The sequence below is a fragment of the Xyrauchen texanus genome, chromosome 48 (genome assembly GCF_025860055.1).
Source record: "Xyrauchen texanus isolate HMW12.3.18 chromosome 48, RBS_HiC_50CHRs, whole genome shotgun sequence".
In the NCBI taxonomy this organism is placed as follows: domain Eukaryota; kingdom Metazoa; phylum Chordata; class Actinopteri; order Cypriniformes; family Catostomidae; genus Xyrauchen; species Xyrauchen texanus.
The window spans coordinates 22,274,959-22,296,212 of NC_068323.1; the positions used below are offsets into that span (position 1 = coordinate 22,274,959).

General features: G+C 37.3%; 1 protein-coding gene across 3 annotated transcripts in view; it reads right to left on the minus strand.

Annotated features, from left to right (window-relative positions):
* Window positions 1-856: 856 nt before the first annotated feature.
* tsc22d2 (TSC22 domain family 2) overlaps window positions 857-21,254 on the minus strand; it is a 39,484-nt gene continuing 19,086 nt past the window's right edge. Inside the window, exons 2-3 of one of the 3 annotated variants that reach the window (XM_052121325.1) lie at window positions 4,940-4,991; window positions 857-3,225 (exon numbers count right to left, since the gene is read on the minus strand). In XM_052121325.1, the coding sequence (XP_051977285.1) occupies window positions 2,953-3,225; window positions 4,940-4,991 (325 nt within the window). In that variant the 3' untranslated portion in view covers window positions 857-2,952. Of the gene's footprint in view, window positions 3,226-4,939; window positions 4,992-10,989; window positions 15,117-20,985; window positions 21,049-21,254 lie in introns of those variants that run through there. The other 2 variants (XM_052121327.1, XM_052121326.1) reach the window with 2 other exon arrangements.

Here is a 21,254-nt window from a genome sequence, read left to right on the forward strand (position 1 = left end):
TGAATAGTTGTTGGATGAGAACAGATGCTTTTTTTTCTTGAAACCCTCCCAAACAATTTGTGGATGACGATGACGTTAGGAAACTGAGTTTTTAAACGTAAATGGTTTTCTAAAATATTTTCGATCCCATTTTATATTAGTTGTCTTTAACAACTATGTACTTAAGCATATGATACTATGTACTTACGTGTTGTAGCATTGTTCTTCCATTTAACGTACCTGAATTGAATTACTTTTGCTATAACTCTAACCTTGTTAAATTGTTAACCTTACCCCTAAACCTAACCCTAGTCCAACTCTAACCCCTACCCCTACTTCTACTTTAAACCTACACATACATCGACCTTATTACCAGCAAATGTGAATCTTGTGAGAATTAGCAGAATATCATGTAGCTACACAGTAAATGCATTGTATTGTATGTATTTGAATGTTAGTAAATAATAGTTAAAGACTAATATACATTTTGACCACATTTTCTTTTAAAAACACATATATTTTGCTACGTATATGTCTCTCATCAACACTAGAACTAACTTTTTTCTCCACCAAAAACGAAGCGCTTTGAAAACTCTCTGAATTAATACATACTTTAGTAAACAATGACATAGGAAACTGAAAACACAGGTTTCAAACTTGTGTGGACGTGGCCTCAGTTTAGCTAAGTGAACATGTATACATTATGTGTGAAAAGTCATGAAAAGTTATCAATTTATGTCAGTTTGTATGCTCATCATTTAACCAAAATGCTAACATGTAAGACAAGCATTTTTGAAAACTGATCCCTCTTGTGAGAGGTTCACTGTAGTTGTTTCTTATGTGTATTATCTGCAAGCCACAAGAACTTTTGAAAACATTTAAAATGTTCAGTTCTCAATAGAACAGTAATTTATTTTGGACAGAAAACTAAACTTTTCAAAACAGCACATTACAAGGGTATTTTTTAAGAGATTTTTAAAGGCTCAGTGATCAAGTTCAATACATTTCGCTTGTATACTACATTTCCTTCAACAACAAAAAATAAAAACCAAGCAAAAAAATAAAAAGCATCCATCAGGTGATATATAACGATGTACAGTGATTGTACATGATTTCGTTTTGGCTCCAAAACCACAAAAAAAACAGATTGCCGAGGCACAAAATACTTTGAAACAAACATGTCCATTACTTAAATTGAATTAAAAATCATATCCCAAACCCTTGTTTTGGATTCATTTTACTTGTCTTTATTCTCTGTGATTTATTATTGTATTGTAGGTTTAGTGATCAGTGTAAACTATGCCTTGAAATATAACTTGTAATTCATTACATACATTTTATGTAATGTAATAAACATTCATTTGGATATTAGTTTTTACAACACCATGCAACTGAAAATAGATGGCTCATTTTTCCCCTCCAGCTTTGTTTATCATGGGGCTTTTCCTCCAATACACTAGAAATTACCCTTCACCGTCCAAATAGTCAGACAACGTCATTCCTAGACTGCTTTAAATTATTATTATACATAATACAAATAAACAAACAAGAATGGCCTTATGGATCATGCAGAACATAACCAGAAACAAAAGATTGTTTGATGTGACAAAGAAGGAAAAAAAAAAAAGCGCTCAAGAAACCGTGCGTTACAAAACAAATAAACACATATTTTCATCTTTGGTTAAAAATACGTTTGTATGAACAAATTCACAGCTTTTTCCCCATCCCAGATTTAAAAACTAAAACAAAAAAACGGAAGTATGTTGGGGAATTATGGCAATTATACTTAATACAATTTCCAGAGAAATACTTGAAAACTGGTTCTCAACTGTACAACCAGCTATACTTCTAATGCTTTAAAATCTACTGTATACACATGTACATTCAACCCCCACCCATCCAACAATACAGGCCTGTATAGTAGCAATGCCAAAGACGAATCACTTTTAGTGTTGGAACTGTGCCATGGGGACATTATTGCCTAAAACTTGATGCAAATTAAAAAACTAAATGCATTGACATTTACTTTTACACTTTAGAAACCAAAAGAAAGTTTCTTTATATAATAGACCTCTGTTACATTGTTCATTTACATTAAGAAAATAGCAGCCCTCTAATAAATATTTATATGCAAACAGTAAAACTAAACAGAAAAAAAGATCTAAATCATGCTGTAGAACATCGGCTCTGGGAAAACACAAATCTCCAAGCCTTTCCATGGTAAACTAATAGGAATGTTCCGGGTTTGATAGAAGTTGAACTCAATCAGCAGCATTTGTGGCATAATGTTGATATCCACAAGTGTTGATTTACTCCAGTTTATTACAACAACAAAACAAGCGTTTCCAGTGAGGCACTTACAATGAAAGTGAATGGGGCCAGTCCATAAACGCTAAAATACACACCATTTCAAAAGTATAGCCACAAGATGGGAACATTATATGTGTTAACATGATTTTAATGATAAATGTTTCCATCTTGTGGCTATACTTTTGAAATGGTGTGTATTTTAGCATTTATGGACTGGCCGCATTCACTTCCATTGTAAATGTCTCATTGTTATTGCAAATTTTGCTTTTTCTTCAATAAATGAAAGACGAGTCAAAATGTTATTTTTCTGAAAACCATATTACGCCTCAAATGCTGTTAAATGAGCTTGACTTGTATTAAACCTGGACATACACCAATGGCTTCCTGTTAAACTGCCATCTCCACACGTTCCTTCCGAACACTTTTGCATTCTCCTACACCCGCAAGTAGCCCATACGGAGGGCGACCTGCTGCAACAATCATCCCGCCAGCCAAACAAAAGCTCTCCCAAAATGATTGTCTAATACTGGGAAAGCCAAGCAGCACATACAAATGAAGCATGGCTCTCCACACATTGTTGGCAAACAAGACTGGAAACAAAAAATCCTTTGCAGATTTTTACATTTTTGCTTTTGTCTCTGGTATCCCACGATAAAATGTTCTTCACGCCGTGGACACATTGGGTTGTGGGGGCAAGGCCACTAGTTTGCTTCCCTCCTGGAGGATTGCATTCACTGCTGTCTGTTGGGGAGAAGTGCTTCCAGGGTTGTTGATTTTAGGGGTGAGCTGGTTTAACTGATCAGTGTTGGCCAGAGATTTTAATACTGCGTTTTCTCTCTCCAGAGCAGAGTTCCTCTCATAGAGTTCCTTAATCTGCTCTTTCAAGACCTCCACTTCTTCACGCACAGCGAACATTAGATGGCTTTTGACGAGATCCTGAAGAGTAGAGAAGAGAAAAAATTAAAATTACACACTAACAGCAATTTGGAGCTTTATTATGAGGAATAGTTTAGAGAACGTTCTTTTAGATTTATGGGTCATTGATAAATAAGGTTGTCCGAGTTGATAAAAATGTTAAATCTTGTTAAAACACATATGTCAGGTACGTAGGAATGTAGGAATCTTTTTGTCCATATTGGTCCCACACATTTTGGAAAAATATTTCTAACATGCTCTACAAAAAATTTATTTATTGACTTAAAAAATGTCAAGTGCTGTAATATAATGTGTAGTTGTAGAGCTTTCAATATAGCCAAGGAAGATTATAATTTACAAATCATATATATTTGTTTTTTGTCCCAACTTTTTCAGAATTGGAGTTGTATATACTATAATTATATATATACAGTGACATGCACAGACCTTAGCAGGGATGAAAGGACATGGATTAGAGACACCTCTGCTTAAATCTCAGCACTCTTAAAGGCACCTCCACTTAAAAGGGCACCTTTAGATTTGTGAATGAAAGGGACACCAACAATCATCCATGCGATTATCTAATCAGCCCAATCGTGTGGCAGCATTGCAGTGCATAAAATCATGCAGATACGGGTCAGGAGCTTCAGTTAATGTTCAAATCAACCATCAGAATGGGGGAAAAATGTGATCTCAGTGACTTGGAGCGTGGCATGATTGTTGGTGTCAGATGGGCTGGTTTGAGTATTTCTGGGATTTTCACACACAACATTCTCTAGAATTTACTCAGAATTGTTCAAAAACAAAAAACATCCAGTGAGCAGCAGTTCTGTGGATGGAAATGTCTTGTTGATGAGAGAGATCAACAGAGAATGGTCAGACTGGTTTGAACTGACAAAGTCTTCAGTAACTCAGATAACCACTCTGTACAATTGTGATGAGAAGAATATCATCTCAATGCTATTCTGAGTTGCGGGTTGGTGCTGTTTTGGCGGCACGAGGGGACCTACACAATAGGTAGGCAGGTAGTTTTAATGTTGAATGATCGGTGTGTGCATATATATATATATATATATATATATATATATATATATATATATATATATATATATATATATATATATGTGTGATTCTTTTTTATTTTATTCCCCACAGATGGTCTTGAGGGTACTCCCTGTTTTTTTTTGTCACAAAATAGCAACCTGGATGTTGATTACATCACATGACTTTGATTTGGTGAACAAATGTTTTTCAAATACACTCAAAAAAATGTTTTGCCTATTTCTAACCTTTACACAAAATTTTTTCTTCTTTACACAAAATTTATCAATGAGATTCAAATGCATAAATCTTTCAAATATTCACTGAATTCGATAAAATTCCAAATTTATTTTCAAAATGTTTACTCATTTGTTTTTAAAGAAATACTAATCAAATATTATTTTGCACTGCTCATGCTAACATTTATTTTTTCAAGAATTTCAGCTTTTAATGTGACTGACTATTCGTATTATTTATTGTTTCTGGACGTACACCACATTTTTTTTACTTTAATACCAGAACAAAAATCTAAAAGACTTTGAACTCAGGAAATGAAAACATGTTCATCGTAGAAGAGGTGTATTCAAATATTTGTTTTGTGTGAATTGCCTTTGTGCTTTTGAATAATTCTATAGATCTGGACAAAAGAAATAGCTTCAAGTCATTGACCCTTTGAGAAAATTCAAATACTCACCATAGCTTGCTCTATTTTGTTATCAATGGCAACAACGCTGACGCCAGAGGCACTGCAGAAAGAAAACAAAGACATTGTTAGCCTATTAAAAAAATGAAGTTATTCTAAGGAATATTCAAGTCCTGCCATGCACGTTACATCATATCAGATTAATCACACTTCCAACATTCTGCCAACTTTCCCCCAGGAGTAATTAAAACACCACATTTTGATGACATTTCCTTCTTGTGCTTATCATCACGTATCATACATGTGTCTGGTACAGTGCAACAATTAAAGATACTCATCAGTCATGCACATACATTCAAACCAGCATGTCAACATTGAGCAATTACCCAATATGCAATATTTAAATGTGCACACAAATAAATGAAGAGTAAGTGTCCGTCGTGATGGTACGAACCCTTATATTTACAACGCAAATTTAAAACCCTCGAGGCTTTACTTTATTAATAGGCCTAATAATTAATGAATAATACGTGATAAATTTTACTTACAGAGCGCATTTCATACTTTTGTGTGCGCATAGCATTCACACAAAAGTATTTTGACAAAAGTAGGCATGGATATTTAATTATAGAGCTTTTACACTTGTATATAGAGGTACAGATTGTTTATATTCACGCTGGCAATACTCATAGTTTTCGTTACGTTTAAGACGGGTCGTACGTGACATGTGGCATGCTTCCAACAGCAGTCCGCAATTCAGACAAACATTAAATATCTCATATAATAGCCTATAGTTATAGTAGAATATCACACCAAAACACATTTCTCACATTTATGCTCTTACAGCTGTAGAGAGACGCATCACGTTTAATTATTATTACTACTAAAACATAACATTTACCTGCATCGTGTTCTGTATGACATTAATCTCCCAGAATAATTTGGAGAGGATCCGGGTGAATAAGGCAGGCAGTAACTCACTTTGCAACGCATGGTGTTAATAAATTTGTCTAAGAGTACCAAAAGTGCGCGAGCGTGTGTTTTAGTTGAGGAAAATGAGCTCTTCGGTATTTATGGGATCTGTGCTCCAGCATGATGTAGACGGTGAGGGCGGAGTCACACATCTGCACGCTCTACATGCTCCAGTACATTTAACGCATGCGCAACATGGCACAGCAATCTCTATATTGGCCAGTGTTGTCATATTTTCCTGTATGTTTCCTCATTTATTACATGTGTGTGTCTTTCTGTTAGATAATGTGTTCTTTGATTAAACGAACAATTCTGATTGCATTAACACCACACAGGCTGTATATATATATATATATATATATATATATATATATATATATATATATATATATATATAGCTTCTGATAGGAGGTGTACCTGTGGATGTATTTTAAAGCCTACTTTCAAACTCAGTGCCTCTTTGCTTGACATCATGAGAAAATCAGCCAGACCTAAAAAAATAAATTAAAAAAATGTGTGGACCTCCACAAGTTTAGTTCAACACTGGGAGCAATTTCCAAACACCTGAAGGTACCACGTTCATCTGTACAAACAATAGTACGCAAGAATAAACACAATGGGACCACGCAGCCATCATACCACTCAGGAAGGAGATGCATTCTGTCTCCTAGAGATGAATGGAATTTGATGTGAAAAGTGCAAATCAATCCCAGAAAACAGCAAAGGACCTTGTGATGCTGCTGGAGCGAACAGGTATACAAGTATCTATATCCACTGTGAAACAAGTCCTATATTAACATAACCTGAAAGGCTGCTCAGCAAGGAAGAAAAAGCCAGACTACAGTTTGCAAGGGCACAGGGGGACAAAGATCTTTTGAGGAGAAATGTCTTCTGGGCTGATGAACCAAAAATGGAACTGCTTGGCCATAATTTACATTTACATTTATGCATTTGGCAGACGCTTTTTATCCAAAGCGCCATGACCTCAATCCTGAGTTTCAGCAAAAAAGAAACTTCCCTTTTTCAGGACAATGTATTTTAAAGATAATTTTGTAAAAATCCAAATAACTTTACAGATCATAAAATGTTTAAACAATGTTTTCCATGCTTGTTCAATGAACCATAAACAATGAATGAACATACACCTGTGGAACTGTCATTAAGACACTAACAGCTTACAGATGGTAGGTAATTATGGTCACAGTTATAAAAACTTAGGACACTAAAGAGACCTTTCTACTGCGTGAACGTGCCTTAGTCATGCTGCATGGAGGCATGAGGACTGCAGATGTCCGTACAGTGAGATGTCTAAGAATATCACACCTGAGTGACAGGTACAGGATGGCAACAACAGCTGCCTGAGTTACACCATGAATGCACAATCCCTCCATCAGTGCTCAGACTCTCCACAATAGGCTGAGAGAGGCTGGACTGAGGGCTTGTAGGGCTGTTGTAAGGCAGGTCCTTACCAGACATCACCGGCAACAACGTCACCTATGGGCACAAACCCAACTTCCCTGGACCAGACAGGATTGGCAAAAAGTGCTCTTCACTGACGAGTCGTGGTTTTGTCTCACCAGGGGTGATAGACGGACTCGTGATTATACTTTCATCCTTTCGAGCTTGACAGACCACAGTAACTATTCGCTTAAAATAAGGCTTAGAAGCCTTTATGAACCCAGTTTCATGAGTCCATTAACTGTGCTTTAGGTTTTGGACACAGTCTGCAATACTTATCAGTGATTCAATTGATTAAATTAAAGCCCCTCAAACTAGTCTTTAAAAGACTTAAGTCAAAAGGAGGAGATAACTACAACCAATTCCAAAATATTTGCAATTAATCCGAAATGGATCAAGTTGTCTATTGACTGTCTATTACTACTGGTCTTTAAGTAGACTAGGGACATCAGAACGGAGACATGGGCAGTTCTGTAATGATACCTGCACATTAGCCTATATACAGATTATACATCAATTGACAAGAGAATCCTTGATATAAGTGTGTGTTGCTTATACCGTATGTTGCATGTAGCTATCAGTAGCCAAGTAAATTGCAAGATGGAAGAATGGACCGATAATACAGGCAGTATAGACAGATGCTAACAGAAAGCTGGAGATTTGTCCTCTTCCTTATATACACCATGGTGCATATCTGTAGTGCTGAACTCATGCAGCGCAAATTAGTAGATAGTTGAAGAGGTTAGTATAGATGAATCAGGTGTTGCTTCATTTTGTGTTGTAGGCACCAAGGAATTGCAGTAGAACATGAGGTATGAAAGCAGCGGAAAATCTGTGTATGTTGTAGGTTCGTTGAATCGTTGAAGGTTTGTTGACAGTAATTGATTCTCAGTTATTCTCAGCAACAAGATTTACCCAATTGGGTGCATGTGTATGATGTCAAATAGTGCATGCTGAGTGACAAAAACCCCCACTTGCATTCCATTCTGACTATTTCAGTGAAAACGTCTTCCTCCCTGCTGTATAAATGCCTAGGAAAAATGCCAAGGAAACTCAGTTCTGAAGAAAAATCTGGAACCAGTGACACAAAAGGTCGAGGCAAAATTGTTTAGTCAGTCAGGTCATTTCCAACGTAATTTAAAAAATGTATACCTAAACTGCATCTTAAGAATTCCTTTACGATGAAGGGCTTACTAATTGTTACAATGAGAATAAATGTTGCAACTGACTTGCAGCTTTCAACACCTATGATGGCGTCTGTGTTTAATAACAGTGGTTCCCTCATATCAGGAAGAGGTTGAGTTAACGAGAAATTTTCTAGAAAGACGCCTCAGATAATTAACTTACAACTTGTGCTTTGTGTGAAAGAAAATGTCTCTTGAATGGAATTACTTTGAATTAGGTGACAATGACAACAAAGTTGCTATTTTTAAGTTGTGCACTGTTAGAATTTCTCGTGGTGGAACTACTGTTAAAACTTTTAACAAAACGAATGTGATTACTCAGCCTAAAGCTCACCATACCAAAGAATTTGATGAGTTCCTTCAAGCTAAACCGGAGGCTGCTTCTGCCAAAACTGGGAATTTATTCAGAATTCAGTTAATGTGAGTAAGGCCACGTACACACTTAATACACTTTAGTTTGAAAACGCATTCATTTTTCTATGTTTACATCTCTCATCCACACTAGAACGGCGTTTTCCTCAACCAACAACGAAGAAATTTGACAACGCTCTCCATTACCGAATACTTTGGAAAATGGATGAGTGTGGATGTGGCCTTAATTAATTAAAAATTAAGAAACTTTACCAATATAATGAGAGCCTAAAATGAGGCTATTCAGAATTCAGTAAATTACCAATTAATCTAAAACATGGAAGATATGTAGAGATTGTCACAGTGTTGTCACTCTGGGCAGTGAGCGCAAGGTTTTGGTTGTATTCCCTGCTGTGCGCTCTTGGGTCTGTCTTGTTTCATGTCGGGAGCACTATGTCTGGATACTGACTTCCTGTCTGTTTCGGTATATGTCGGGATCCGGACACTCCGTGTCTGTCTGTTATTGACGTGGGTGCATCACACTAATATCATCGTGGGAGCATGAACTCGCATCAAACACGGGTGTGCCTCGCATCGCACTCATGTCAAGCCGTCTTCATGTTGTGCTGAGGTTCGGTCACTTCAGTCTAAGGTGTGAACACTCGCACAGGTCTTGTTTTTGTCGCATGTTGCGTGCATCACATGGCGTTTGCGCTCAGGTTTTGTTTAGTGCAAGAATGCGTGGCATCGCTTCGCTTGCTATGCATTCTCGTTTTGTCGGTTGGCATGGGCATATATTGCCTCAATGTCTTGGAGATGTGCACTCATTTCATTCGGGTGTTGTCTTAAGAGACACGTGGCTTTGTTCTGTTTCTGTATCGCCGTGTGTCTCTCTGTCTTTCGTCATACCCTGCCTCCTTGTTTGCCCATTATTAGTCACACCTGTCCTGCCTTGTTAACCTGTTGATTTCTCTCCTTATTTTAGCCTTCCCATGTGTGCCGCCCAATGCCAGTTCTTCTTGTGTGTATTCCAGTCTGTCCTGTTCCTTGGACTTGTTAAGTGGTCTTGTTTCCAGCCTCTTGTGGGTCCTGTTTATCATCCCATCCATACCCGGTAATGTATCCTGTGCCCTGTTTTTCCTACCCCAGCCTGGATACCCTTTGGGGCAGTTTATGTTTATTGTTTTTCCCCTTGTGTGTGTTTTGGTTTGATTTTTGCCCTTTTGTTTGCATTAATAAATTCCTTTATTTTTAACACTGCACTTGGGTCCTGCCTCTGCATTCTCAGACAGAGATATAGAGAATCAAGTAATTAAAATGTATTTTTAAGTTGTGCAATTAATTATCAGGATTTAAAACAAGGTAAAATAAAAAACTATCAGTATCGACAGATGTTCTGATAATCGGATATTGGTATCAAACAAATTTTGTTTTAGTGATCCCTAATATTTAATAGTGAAATCTGAAATTGGTCGTGATCAGTTGGGTAAGTTACTCTAAAAAAGTAAATTATTATTAACTACTAATTACATATTCTACAGTGTAATTAGATTATTGTACTAATTACTGTCTGAACAGTAATTGCATTACTTTCTAAAAACCCTTATTAACCTTGATCAGATGAAAAATAATAGGATAGACATGAAATTATTCTTTTAATTCTTTCAAATATATAATATAAAATCAAATAAATTATTCATGAACAGGCCAAATATAATCGGGCAGCTTAAATTCGAAAAAACATTTTAACATTAGACATTACATTTCAATTTTAAATTCACTATTGTTTTTATATAGAATTGTAAAATTCATAGTAATCCCTTTAATTAAATTATTTTTTCATTGAAAAAAAGTAATGTAATTAATTACTTCGTAATGCATCACCCCAACACAGGTCGCGATTCATTTATTTTCAGAATTATTTTCTAAAATATGCTGAAGACACTATTGTTGGGCAGTCTGATTCATTGTAGAGAATCAGGTTTGCATGGATAGTTTGTTTCATAAAACCATTTCAAAAAACCACTCACAACTGTGTCGTCACTCAAAACTGTTTTTAGAAGTTCAAAGTCGGCATTTTACTTTTCATTTAGCTGTTTATCAATATTTTCAATACGCCAGCCTAAATAGATTGGTCAAATGTTTATTCTTCCAGCATTATTGATAACAATATTAAGAACATCAGTAAACAACAAAATTTTAAATAACATTAACTATTAGGCTAATAATATTAATTATTCCCATTTTGTTAACAACATCGTGCCCTTCTTACAGATTTTCCTTAGCATTGGGTGATCGACCAACGCTTTATGAATTGGTTCATTCAAGCCGTTAAATAAAAATTGGTTCAGAAGAATGAATCACTACTCTGGAATACACAAATGTAATTGAAGAGACAATTAGCACTATTGGGGAACAGTGACAAAACAATAAATAATGTTTTACATTCACTGGTTCAAAAACGGCATTTTGGATAATAAATGAATGCCTAATGCAAAAAAAGAGCATATTTATGAGACTGTAAAAAGATTCAGTCTTTACTGAACATAATAAAATAAACAAGAAAATAAAGTATATACTTTGCTCAAATGGATAAACACAATTATGAACAATGACAGCGGCAACCAAACTCAGCAGAATTAACTTTCTTGGTTTTCAGTAAGGTACGTTTTGGGTGGCGTTGCACACCAGTGTCTACGCGACTTGTATTGTCCCATAGATGCCTTGTTGCAAACAAGTTCATGTTATTGCTTAAGCTCCAAATCAAAGTCATGAGTGATTCCTCCCCAACATCTAGTTGCTGTAAACAAGTCCAGACTCTTGAGAGACGCTGCAAATTCATTCGCTGAGCTGTTGCATAATGTTTTTGGTCGACACACAGCTGGCCACACAACAGATGGCCTAGAATCAAATGACCTCCTACCGCTGGACTGGAGTCATGTGGGCTGCTGCGATTCATATGGATCACCCAGTGTGTTGTCTCCATCCATGTGCATTCCAACAGACGCCTCCTGCTGTTTGGCAGGGTGCAATTCTAGCTTGGTTTAAAAACTAATATCTAAACCTGCAAACAATTGCTTTCCAGAAAATGAGGATGGAATTACAGTGTACATTTCATTATAATAGTAACGTCATAAAACCAATAATAATTCAGGCATTTTAAATAGCAAAATTGTGTTAGATTAGGATTGATACTAATACTTTAGATTGAACTAAAGCTGTGTTAAATCTTTCAAATGTTAGTGGAATAAGTTGCCAAACCCCAAGACAAACGTTCAAAGACCACAGAGACTTTTGCTTTGAGCAAAAAATCATTTCTATGTCTAGTTGGTTATAAGGCACCACAAACAAAAATGTTGCAGCATATTTCTACACTTCCAAGGCCATGTGTAGGGGCATAGGAAAAAAAAAGAGAGTTGCCCCACGTACACCAATCACTGATAACTATCAAAAATCTGTTTATTCAGAAAATCCGACAGCGCAAGAACCACGTTTACACAAGATTTTAAATCTGATTATTCTCTGCTTTTGATGTCAAAAAAATAAGCAGCCATCCGCACAATTTGATAAGCCGGTTTGAAGGCAGGTAAAGGTGTTTACATGCAGAGCGAAATTGTGGTAATGGGCAAAAATCTACATGTGGCTTTTGGTTTTAGTTTAAGCCGTTTATGGCCTAAACCCCATAAAGGTTTAGGCATAATCGGAATAATATCATGCATGTAAATGTAATCACTGCTGATATTCATCTAATGAGTGTCTCACAACTGCAATCCTATAATTGATTTACTCTAGGATTAAATTCTTTTGAATATCACATGGTGCAACAGCCCATAACCATATTGCCAGATGTCAACACTGCGAAGGAGTCAAATGGAAAAATTGAAAATTAAACATAATTACCACCAAGAGGAGGGGCCAAGTACAGATTATAAACTGAGACACCCATGGGCTAGTACACCATGGAGGCCCCCATGACATGTCATGTGACTACATTCACTTTAATGCTCTACAGGAAGATTAGTTTGGAGCAATGTCGTGCATGGCCAGTTCCATGTTCTTTTTAATTAAGAACCGATCCAAAATTATGTGTTATTATTAGGGATGTGCATGGTATTCAAATACCAAAATTACTATTCGGTTATTCTGTACGTCTTTAGAGGTCTTCAACCTGATCTGAGTCCGAAGTTACCCGATAAACCTATAGGTTTTGGGCCAGGTTCAGGTCAGTTTTTGAAGTAGACTATAGGGCGATTTAGGGGCTGTTCACATGTGCGTCAAGGCCATGTAAACACATACTATAAGGACGACTTTGATCGTTGTGCAATAACTCACTGTAATGTTTAAAAGAACTTTAATATTTATAAACGCTGTACACAGCCAGGATAAATTACACCTTATCATTGTGTTTGAAAGTGTTTTGTAAATCACATGCTTGTTCTCTGCAGTCCTTTGAATAAATGCGCAGCACCTGTGAGATGCAGATTAGATCAGATTAGAAGCCCCTAGGCAACGGCCTGGTGGTTAATCTGTCCCTGGGAGGGGCTCTTATGCATGTTTTTTTTTTCATTATTAACAACCCAACATCTAAGAAGTACCACAGCTTTGACTCAGGTCCAGGAGAAAGTAAGGTGCATTCAAAAATCTGAAAAAATTTGAGAATTCCCTGTTTCAAACTTAAACTACCATTTTTAAGCAGAATACATTTGCTAATAAATATTGCAAAGAAATTGGATTTACAGTGCTGAGAGAGAAGGGCGGGTTATTTCAAAGCTGTAATCCAGTAAAAACTAATTACTAATTGATATCTAATAAAAAAAATAATACTGTATGTAATAAGTATCTGTAGCAGGTAAAGGATGGGTAAGGAGGAGGCGGGAACTGGCTGAACAATCAACATAAACTTTTAATGCATAAATTAATTGAAACAAACATAAACAGACACACATGCAACGCGGTCGCATGCGTCTCTCTCTTTCTCGAACCGGTGCATCATAGCCCGGCCATGCCCTCCTCATACCCCTCTCCCGCCAGATTCAGGCAGAGGCGCCACCGGTCTGACTAACTCCCACTCCAACCGGTGGTCCACCCCACCTCCTGCGAACCTGGGGGACAAACGAAGGGAGGTGTGGGGTGAGGTAAAGGGTGAGTGGAGACACACAAAGAGAGAGAGAGAGAGAGATAGGAGAGAGAGAGAGAGAGAGAGAGAAGGGCTTGCTCGCTGGCTCCTAGACGCGCTGCTGCCTGGTCCCCAACCGCTCCTCCACCTTCTGGCGGATGCCAGCCCGCTCCTCCCCCGGCAGACAGCAGTGAGTCCTCCGGCCCCTGGAGGACAGAACTGCTCCTCCCCCTCTCAGCAGATGGCCGCGGTTCATCCGGCTCTCGGCGGCAGGCAGCAACCCCTCTGTCCTCAGGCAGGCAGCTGCAGCTGCTACCCTGGCAGCTGCGAGGACTCCTTGACAGCACATCCCTCCAACCTCCCGGGTTTCTGCACCATTGTAGCAGGTAAAGGATGGGCAAGGAGGAGGCGGGAACCGGCTGAACAATCAACATAAAGTTTTAATGTTTAAATTAACTTAATCAATGAACTTAAACAAACATAAACAGACACACATGCAATGCAGCCGTGTGTGTCTCTCTCTCTCTCTCTCTCAATGACTCCAGCTGCCCCTTATCTCGCTCTCCCGCTGATCAGCTGATTCAGCACCGGCCATGCGCCATCATGGCCATGCCCTCCTCCTTGTCACAGTAATCTAATCAAAATATAACGGAAAATAACGTAATATAAATAATTTGTTACTTTTGGATTACCTTAAGGTAAAATAAAATAAAACGAGACAAGTAATTTCAACTAGTAGAAAACTTCAGGTTTTCTGTACTGCAAATAAAGATTACCAGTAGAAGGGCTCAGTTTTATCTTAAAAGAGAAAGTAATGGGGGTCTGGGTAGGTCAGTGAGCAAAGATGCTGACTACCACCCCTGAAGTCGTGAGTTCGAATCCAGTGAGTTCGAAGGGTGTGCTGAGTGACACTTGCCAGGCTTCTTAAGCAACCGATTGGCCCGGTTGCAAGGTTTGGTAGTGTCACGTGGGTTACCTTCCTTGGGGATCGCCTAATGGTGGTTCTCGTTCTCTGTGGGGCGTGAGCCTCCACACGCATGAGTCTCCATGGTAACACGCTCAGCTGGTCATATGATGAGTGGGCTGACTGTCTCAGACGCGGAGGCAACTGAGATTTGTCCTCCGCCACCCTGATTGAGGTGAGTAACTGCGCCACCATGAGGAATTAGACAGCATTGGGGAGAAAAAGGGAAGAAAAAAGAGAGAATAATGACAAAGTTTCCACAACATTAAAGCATCTTTTTGCAGTAAAAGCTGTGGGTAGCACAATTCCATGAAATGCCGAGATGGGCGAGAGAGACAGGAGCTGCGCCCTATGCTGAACCTACAGAACAACGCTGTTTATGCCAGGTCCCACCAATGGTGGTAGTAATATATTTCATTACACATAAAAAATTGGAATCCCAAAATGATCACACAAGAGACTGACATGTTGTTTCCGAAAGTTCATGTACCCTATAATCGACCTCGTTCAACCAAATTATTGACAAGCACTATCCCCATCAGACATTTTTGCATCAATTCAAATGCATTTGCTTTCCTTGTGGTGCTACTGACAGGGTATTGAGCTAGCAGCTTTAGAGACATGCGTTCTGGTCCCATGGGAGTCAAGAAGTAATCGCGTTCACATAAACAATGGTGAGTGCGATTTAGACGTTTTCACTATAAAGTAATATTTTGATGTTGACTGATGTTAGGTTTAGGGTTAGGGAGTAGAGTTAATAAAATATGTATTTCTGCAGGTTGTTTTACATTATTTACAACTAAAAATAAAACTCGCTTTTGGCGCCACTCTTGCTTGCAAGTAATCCCCATTTTTATAGACTGTATTGTAATCAGATTCTATATTTGTAACTGCAAAGGAATATGGTTACCTTGTTGTACCCTGATTACGCAAGGGTCTTCCAAGTATTCCATTACTCCACAAACTTGGCCCAAATTTGTACACAAAGATGTTAAGATGCATCTTGGATAAGCAGCTATGCTACGCTTCAGTTAAAATATGTCCACACCTTCATCTTAGATCTATTTTAGGTCACACAAGCAGATCTTCTTCTGAAAAAGCAATGGAAACTTTACCAGGAAGTTGGATCACAATGCTTCTTCTGTTGTTTCACTGATCTTTAAGCATCAGTTACCTAATGACTTGTTGCGGGTCAATTTCAAACCAAAATGAAAGGATGCGAGGCTTATTTAGCACACATGTACATGTGACATTTATTTGATAATAATTACACATACATTTTGTTTAACTAGAACCTCTTTCTAAATCAGGTTCATATTCTGGCAAGCAGTAAACAATGTGCTTAATTTAGTTAGTCACTGCAGTCTCATAGAACATTAATGGAAATACATCAGCTAAATTCAATTAAGCCATCAAAGTCAATTGATTTCGTAATCTGAATTGCCAAGGATATCTTTAAACAGAGATAGGATGGTTGTGTGTGGGACACATGTAGGTCACTTAAAGGAACAGTTCAATAGTTGAGGTTATAATATCTCTAAACTGCCTGTTTTATCTCCCCCAAATTTTTTATTCTGTCATCATCTACTCACCACTCATGTTATATAGAACCTGTTTGATTTACTTTCCTCTGCAAATCACACAAAGAGTGTGTCGAATGGATGTCAAGCTCCAAAAAAGGGGAGCAAAATGCACTATAAATGGTAGCTCATATTCCAAGTCTTCTTAAAACATGCAATATTTTTATTTGAGGAAGAGACCACTTCAGCTTTTTATATAGTGCAATTATGGAACAGATAAAACTCTTCAATTTAACTAAAATAATCTGTATCATTAATTAACTAATAAACTGTAAGACGTTTATATTGATGTCAAACAAAACAATTCTGAATCCTAAAAATCTGTTACTAATATCCCAGAAGCATTTGGATAGAGATTCAAGATTGGGATAATGGGTTTACAAGTTGAATAATATGAATGGCAAGTTTTGCTCTTCTGTAAAGACAACTGTCCCATTAACACTGTCAGAGAAATAAATACTTACATTTTTGTTTCTCAGTCCTAAACACCGGACAATCAACATACATAAAAACATGCAAAAATAACTTTCCCAATTATCCATTCCAATTTTGCTCATGCTGTCTCAAAGGCTTAAGCACAGCGACCACTATTAACCTATGTTGCTGTTAGATTTTGAATGGTTTTCAAATGTAATTTTTACATTTTAAGGTAACTAGAGTTCTTCTAACCTCTCAGCATCTGCAGGCATCCATTGTAGTTTGGATTATACAGAACAGATGAGATCAATCCAAATAAATTTGACTTATACTTATATGCTGACTTATCTCTGAATTCTAAGGACTAGTTTGTTTCAGGGCAAGGCTTTGAAGAGTGTCAACTGTTGAACAGTGTGCCTCAGGGTGGACAGGAGTGAACATGTTGCAAATATCAGAAATCTGCTGTAACACTGAAATGAATACCATCCTCCTTTCCACCAGAGTAATAGCTGTGAGTCACACAGAAGATATAAATCATTTTGTCTCACTGTCAGTTTAAATCATAATCAAATATCAATGTGCCTTATATAAACTGGTACATGATTTACATTTTGATATAGTCCTTTTGCAAAAAACCCTCATGTTGTGTTCTTGTCATTTTGACACAGAGGATTTTAGTTTGCCTGAAAATGCTAGTTAATGTTATCCTATTAGACTAAAACTTACTGACTTTGCTCACACAGGGTATCACAACTTCCCAAACCATTTTTGATAATTTTTGAATTGATGGGGGGGCTTCATCTTGTTACACTTTTGGCGTTCCTGGTCACAAATGACCGGACTATAAAAATTGCTTATAAATCTCTCATTATGCTATATTATCCTCAAATATTGGATTAATCTTTTTGCCAATTTGTATTCTCTCAATTAGCACATGTTTTGTTCAATTAGCACATTTCTTTTTAGAACTGCTTGATCATAGGCCTCACTGACCTGAGCTTATGCACCTCCATTTTTGAGTGAAAAAGAATTATTTGTGGATAATTTTGGCCATGTAAAATAAAATATTAAAATATTCTGTACTATTTATCACACTAGTGTGCTTTAATGTTTAACCAGAAAGTTTGTTTTGAAATGCTTTTATTTTGTACAAAATGGCACAAAGTCACACTTGTGGTGTTCCAGGTCAAAAATGACTGGCCATTGAAAATGAATGGGTGAGATCAAAAATAAAGAGAAAACTTGAGTGTTCAGGAGCATGTTCATCATGTTCATCATGATCAAACATAAAAGCCTCACCTGTGTGCACAAAAATGACTCTATAGTTTGCTAATAAAAACCACTTGACTTGACTAATATTACATCGAAAAAAAAAAAGAGTTTTAATGACAACCTAAGTGTATGTAATCTTCTGACTTCAACTGTATGTTTATAAACAGCTTTAGTTAAAGATTAACTCAATAAACACAGACCATTATTCATGCACTTTCGTATTTCATGTCACTTATGTCTAGAACCAAAAACACTCAAAGCAAGATTATCACACAGGAAATCAACATGTTAATTAGTAAATGTACCCTGAAGTTAACCTCATTCAGATGAACTATTGACAAGCGGCATCTCACATCAGACATTTTTGCATAAATTCCAACTTTTAAAAACATTCTAGCGCTACTGAGCAAGCACTTTTTCTCTTCAGATCAGATTCCGATTTTGGAAATCACCGATCCGATACCAGTGTTGTTTTTTTTGCATAATCAGCTTAGAATATCTTTACATTATTGTGTGGAACTAATCGGGGGTGATCTTTAATATGTAAAGAAACACAGACCGCTACCTACTCATTATTTAAATATAAATGTATATCTTATTAAGAAAAACTTTATTATTAACTAGTATACTGGATAATATAGCAGCAACATTAACAGTAATTCCAGTATATGTCATCAGTAGAAGATACTTTTTTTTTCCTCAACATGTATCTGGACTTTAAAGGATTCAGATCTCTTTTTTGTTCAATTTAGTTGTAAGATATCAGTCCACTTTTCATTCAGTTATTTTTTGGAACCCATTTAACTTAAATATGATTAGGAATGCACCGATCCGATACCGGGATAGGTATCGGCTCAGATACTGAAGCTTTTAGACAGATCGGGTATCGGTCCAACGAGCCCGATCCAAATCCGACACTGTGTGTTAGTCATGTTCGTTACTGTCAAGCTCAAAAAAATGACATAAAAGAACCATAAAAACACAAATAAATTAGTTCATATGACTCGTACATTATATTCAAAACCACTTGAAGACGTGTGATAGCTCTGTGAATCACAAAAGGCTGCAGTAATCATGTTAAAATTAACTATGATTCAGAAGTTGCATATTCGTTTTAAAATACCATTATTAATCCACTGACGATTAGGTCTAGGGTTGGGGTTTGAGTTAAGAAGGGGTAAACTATACATTTTTTAGGTGCCACTCTGTTCAAACGAAACTCACACATGCCAATATGTTCAACAACACTTCCAGCTTGGCCACTTGGGGCAGTGATTCGATTTCGGTAAGCAAATAACAACTTCAGCAGCAGAACATTCGACCAACTGTTGCCGAATTCACAGTGAGATAAGTCTGGTCATTTATTTGTATTGCAACTGATGTGGTATAACAACATATGACATATGTGAAAACCTCTGGACCAGATCAGTTCAACAACTACTATGTAAATGAAAGCATCTGTTGAGGAAAACTTCATGAGGAAACAGTTGTATTTCCAAAAATCTAATTTGATGTATTCCCTTGTGCTACCAATGCTGGCTCCATCCACAACCGCAAAACACATATAATGCATTCTATCTGTCAAACAAGCTTTCTTTAAAGAGCAACATGCAGGTTGAATTTATAACTGAATTAATACTTTATATTGTCTGCAGAGGTCTTTTAAAAACACATATGTAGAAATTATTAATGAAATCTCATTTGATGTAGAGATTTTGATGAAAATGTGCTAGTCTCTGGAATACGCCTTTCCCGCTATCAACGCGTCATATGACGTAGGGCGAGGCAAACAAAAGAGCTCACGGTCAGCTGCTCTCATTGTGGGTGTTGATGTAGTTAGAGCAGTAGTGAGAGACAGAAAGTTTTAGAGAAGCCATAATGGTAAATTATTGTGTTTGTGCTAGTTGCACGAATTCCAGCCTGTCAGGACATCGTGTCCATCATTTTCCTTCTAGAAAAAACAAGGCTTTTCGGTCTTGAGTGCGTTTTGTGTAAGTGAAGAGCACAGACTTCACTGCCGCGTCTGTTACCACACACTCGGTCGTTTGTGGCGCACATTTCACTCCGGAGAATTATCGACCTGGAGATTTGTTGGAGTCTCGGATGGGATTTCGGAGTAAGGACCACGTGAGGCTGATTACTGATGCTGTTCCCTCGGTGCACTCGATGGAATCAAGTCCACCGTCAAAGTGTACACCGGATTTTGGCACGGGCTGGACTGGAGGACAAAGTGCTAACGTTAGCAGACATTCTGTGCAACGAAAACGAGGACTTAGCAGAGTAAGTCTTACATTTAATTATTTTAACTTTTAATTTGCTCATAATTATAGGCCTGTGGGCCATCATAGGCATGTTCGGTCCACACCGGAGAACTCTGTTTCTTCATTCAGCATCCATTGTAACCGGAGCTTGAACTTGACCAGACTCCTCAGCCCATCGTCACTTCCGGTTAGTGCTTTATAGACGCGGAAGTTATTTTATCACAATTTATCTCAAAATATCGTTAATGGCTAAATATATATTACTCCAGTTCAGAAAATCTAGTTGTTTTATCATCAACATACACTATGCTATATAGGGGTGTCCAACCTGCATGTTGCTCTTTAATAGATAAATGCCCTTTAAGATGTTGATGTCAACAAGTGCCAACAATTTTCAAGAGTGTTACTTGTTACAGATGTCAGACACTTGAGCCTAGTGTCCACTTCCATAAATGCCATGCTCACTTCATGCACACTCACGACTGCCATGAGAGCAAAATAATACACACACAGTGATCATACCCATCACTGATGACCTTTGATCAGCAGTTTGGGAAAGCTTGATAGATAGCAGTAGATGGATTCCTTGGAGACCAACAAAACAAGAAAAGAAATAAGACAGAAAAAGATCACCAACAGTGCTTGAGGCAATTTAAACTTTCCACAACATACAATGGGGTAAACAAGCTTATATTTAGCATTTTTCTAATTGAATAAAATGTTTTTCAACAAATTATATTATCAACAAAACAATTTCAGTGAAAAGTTGAATAAAAGGTTTAACATGAATT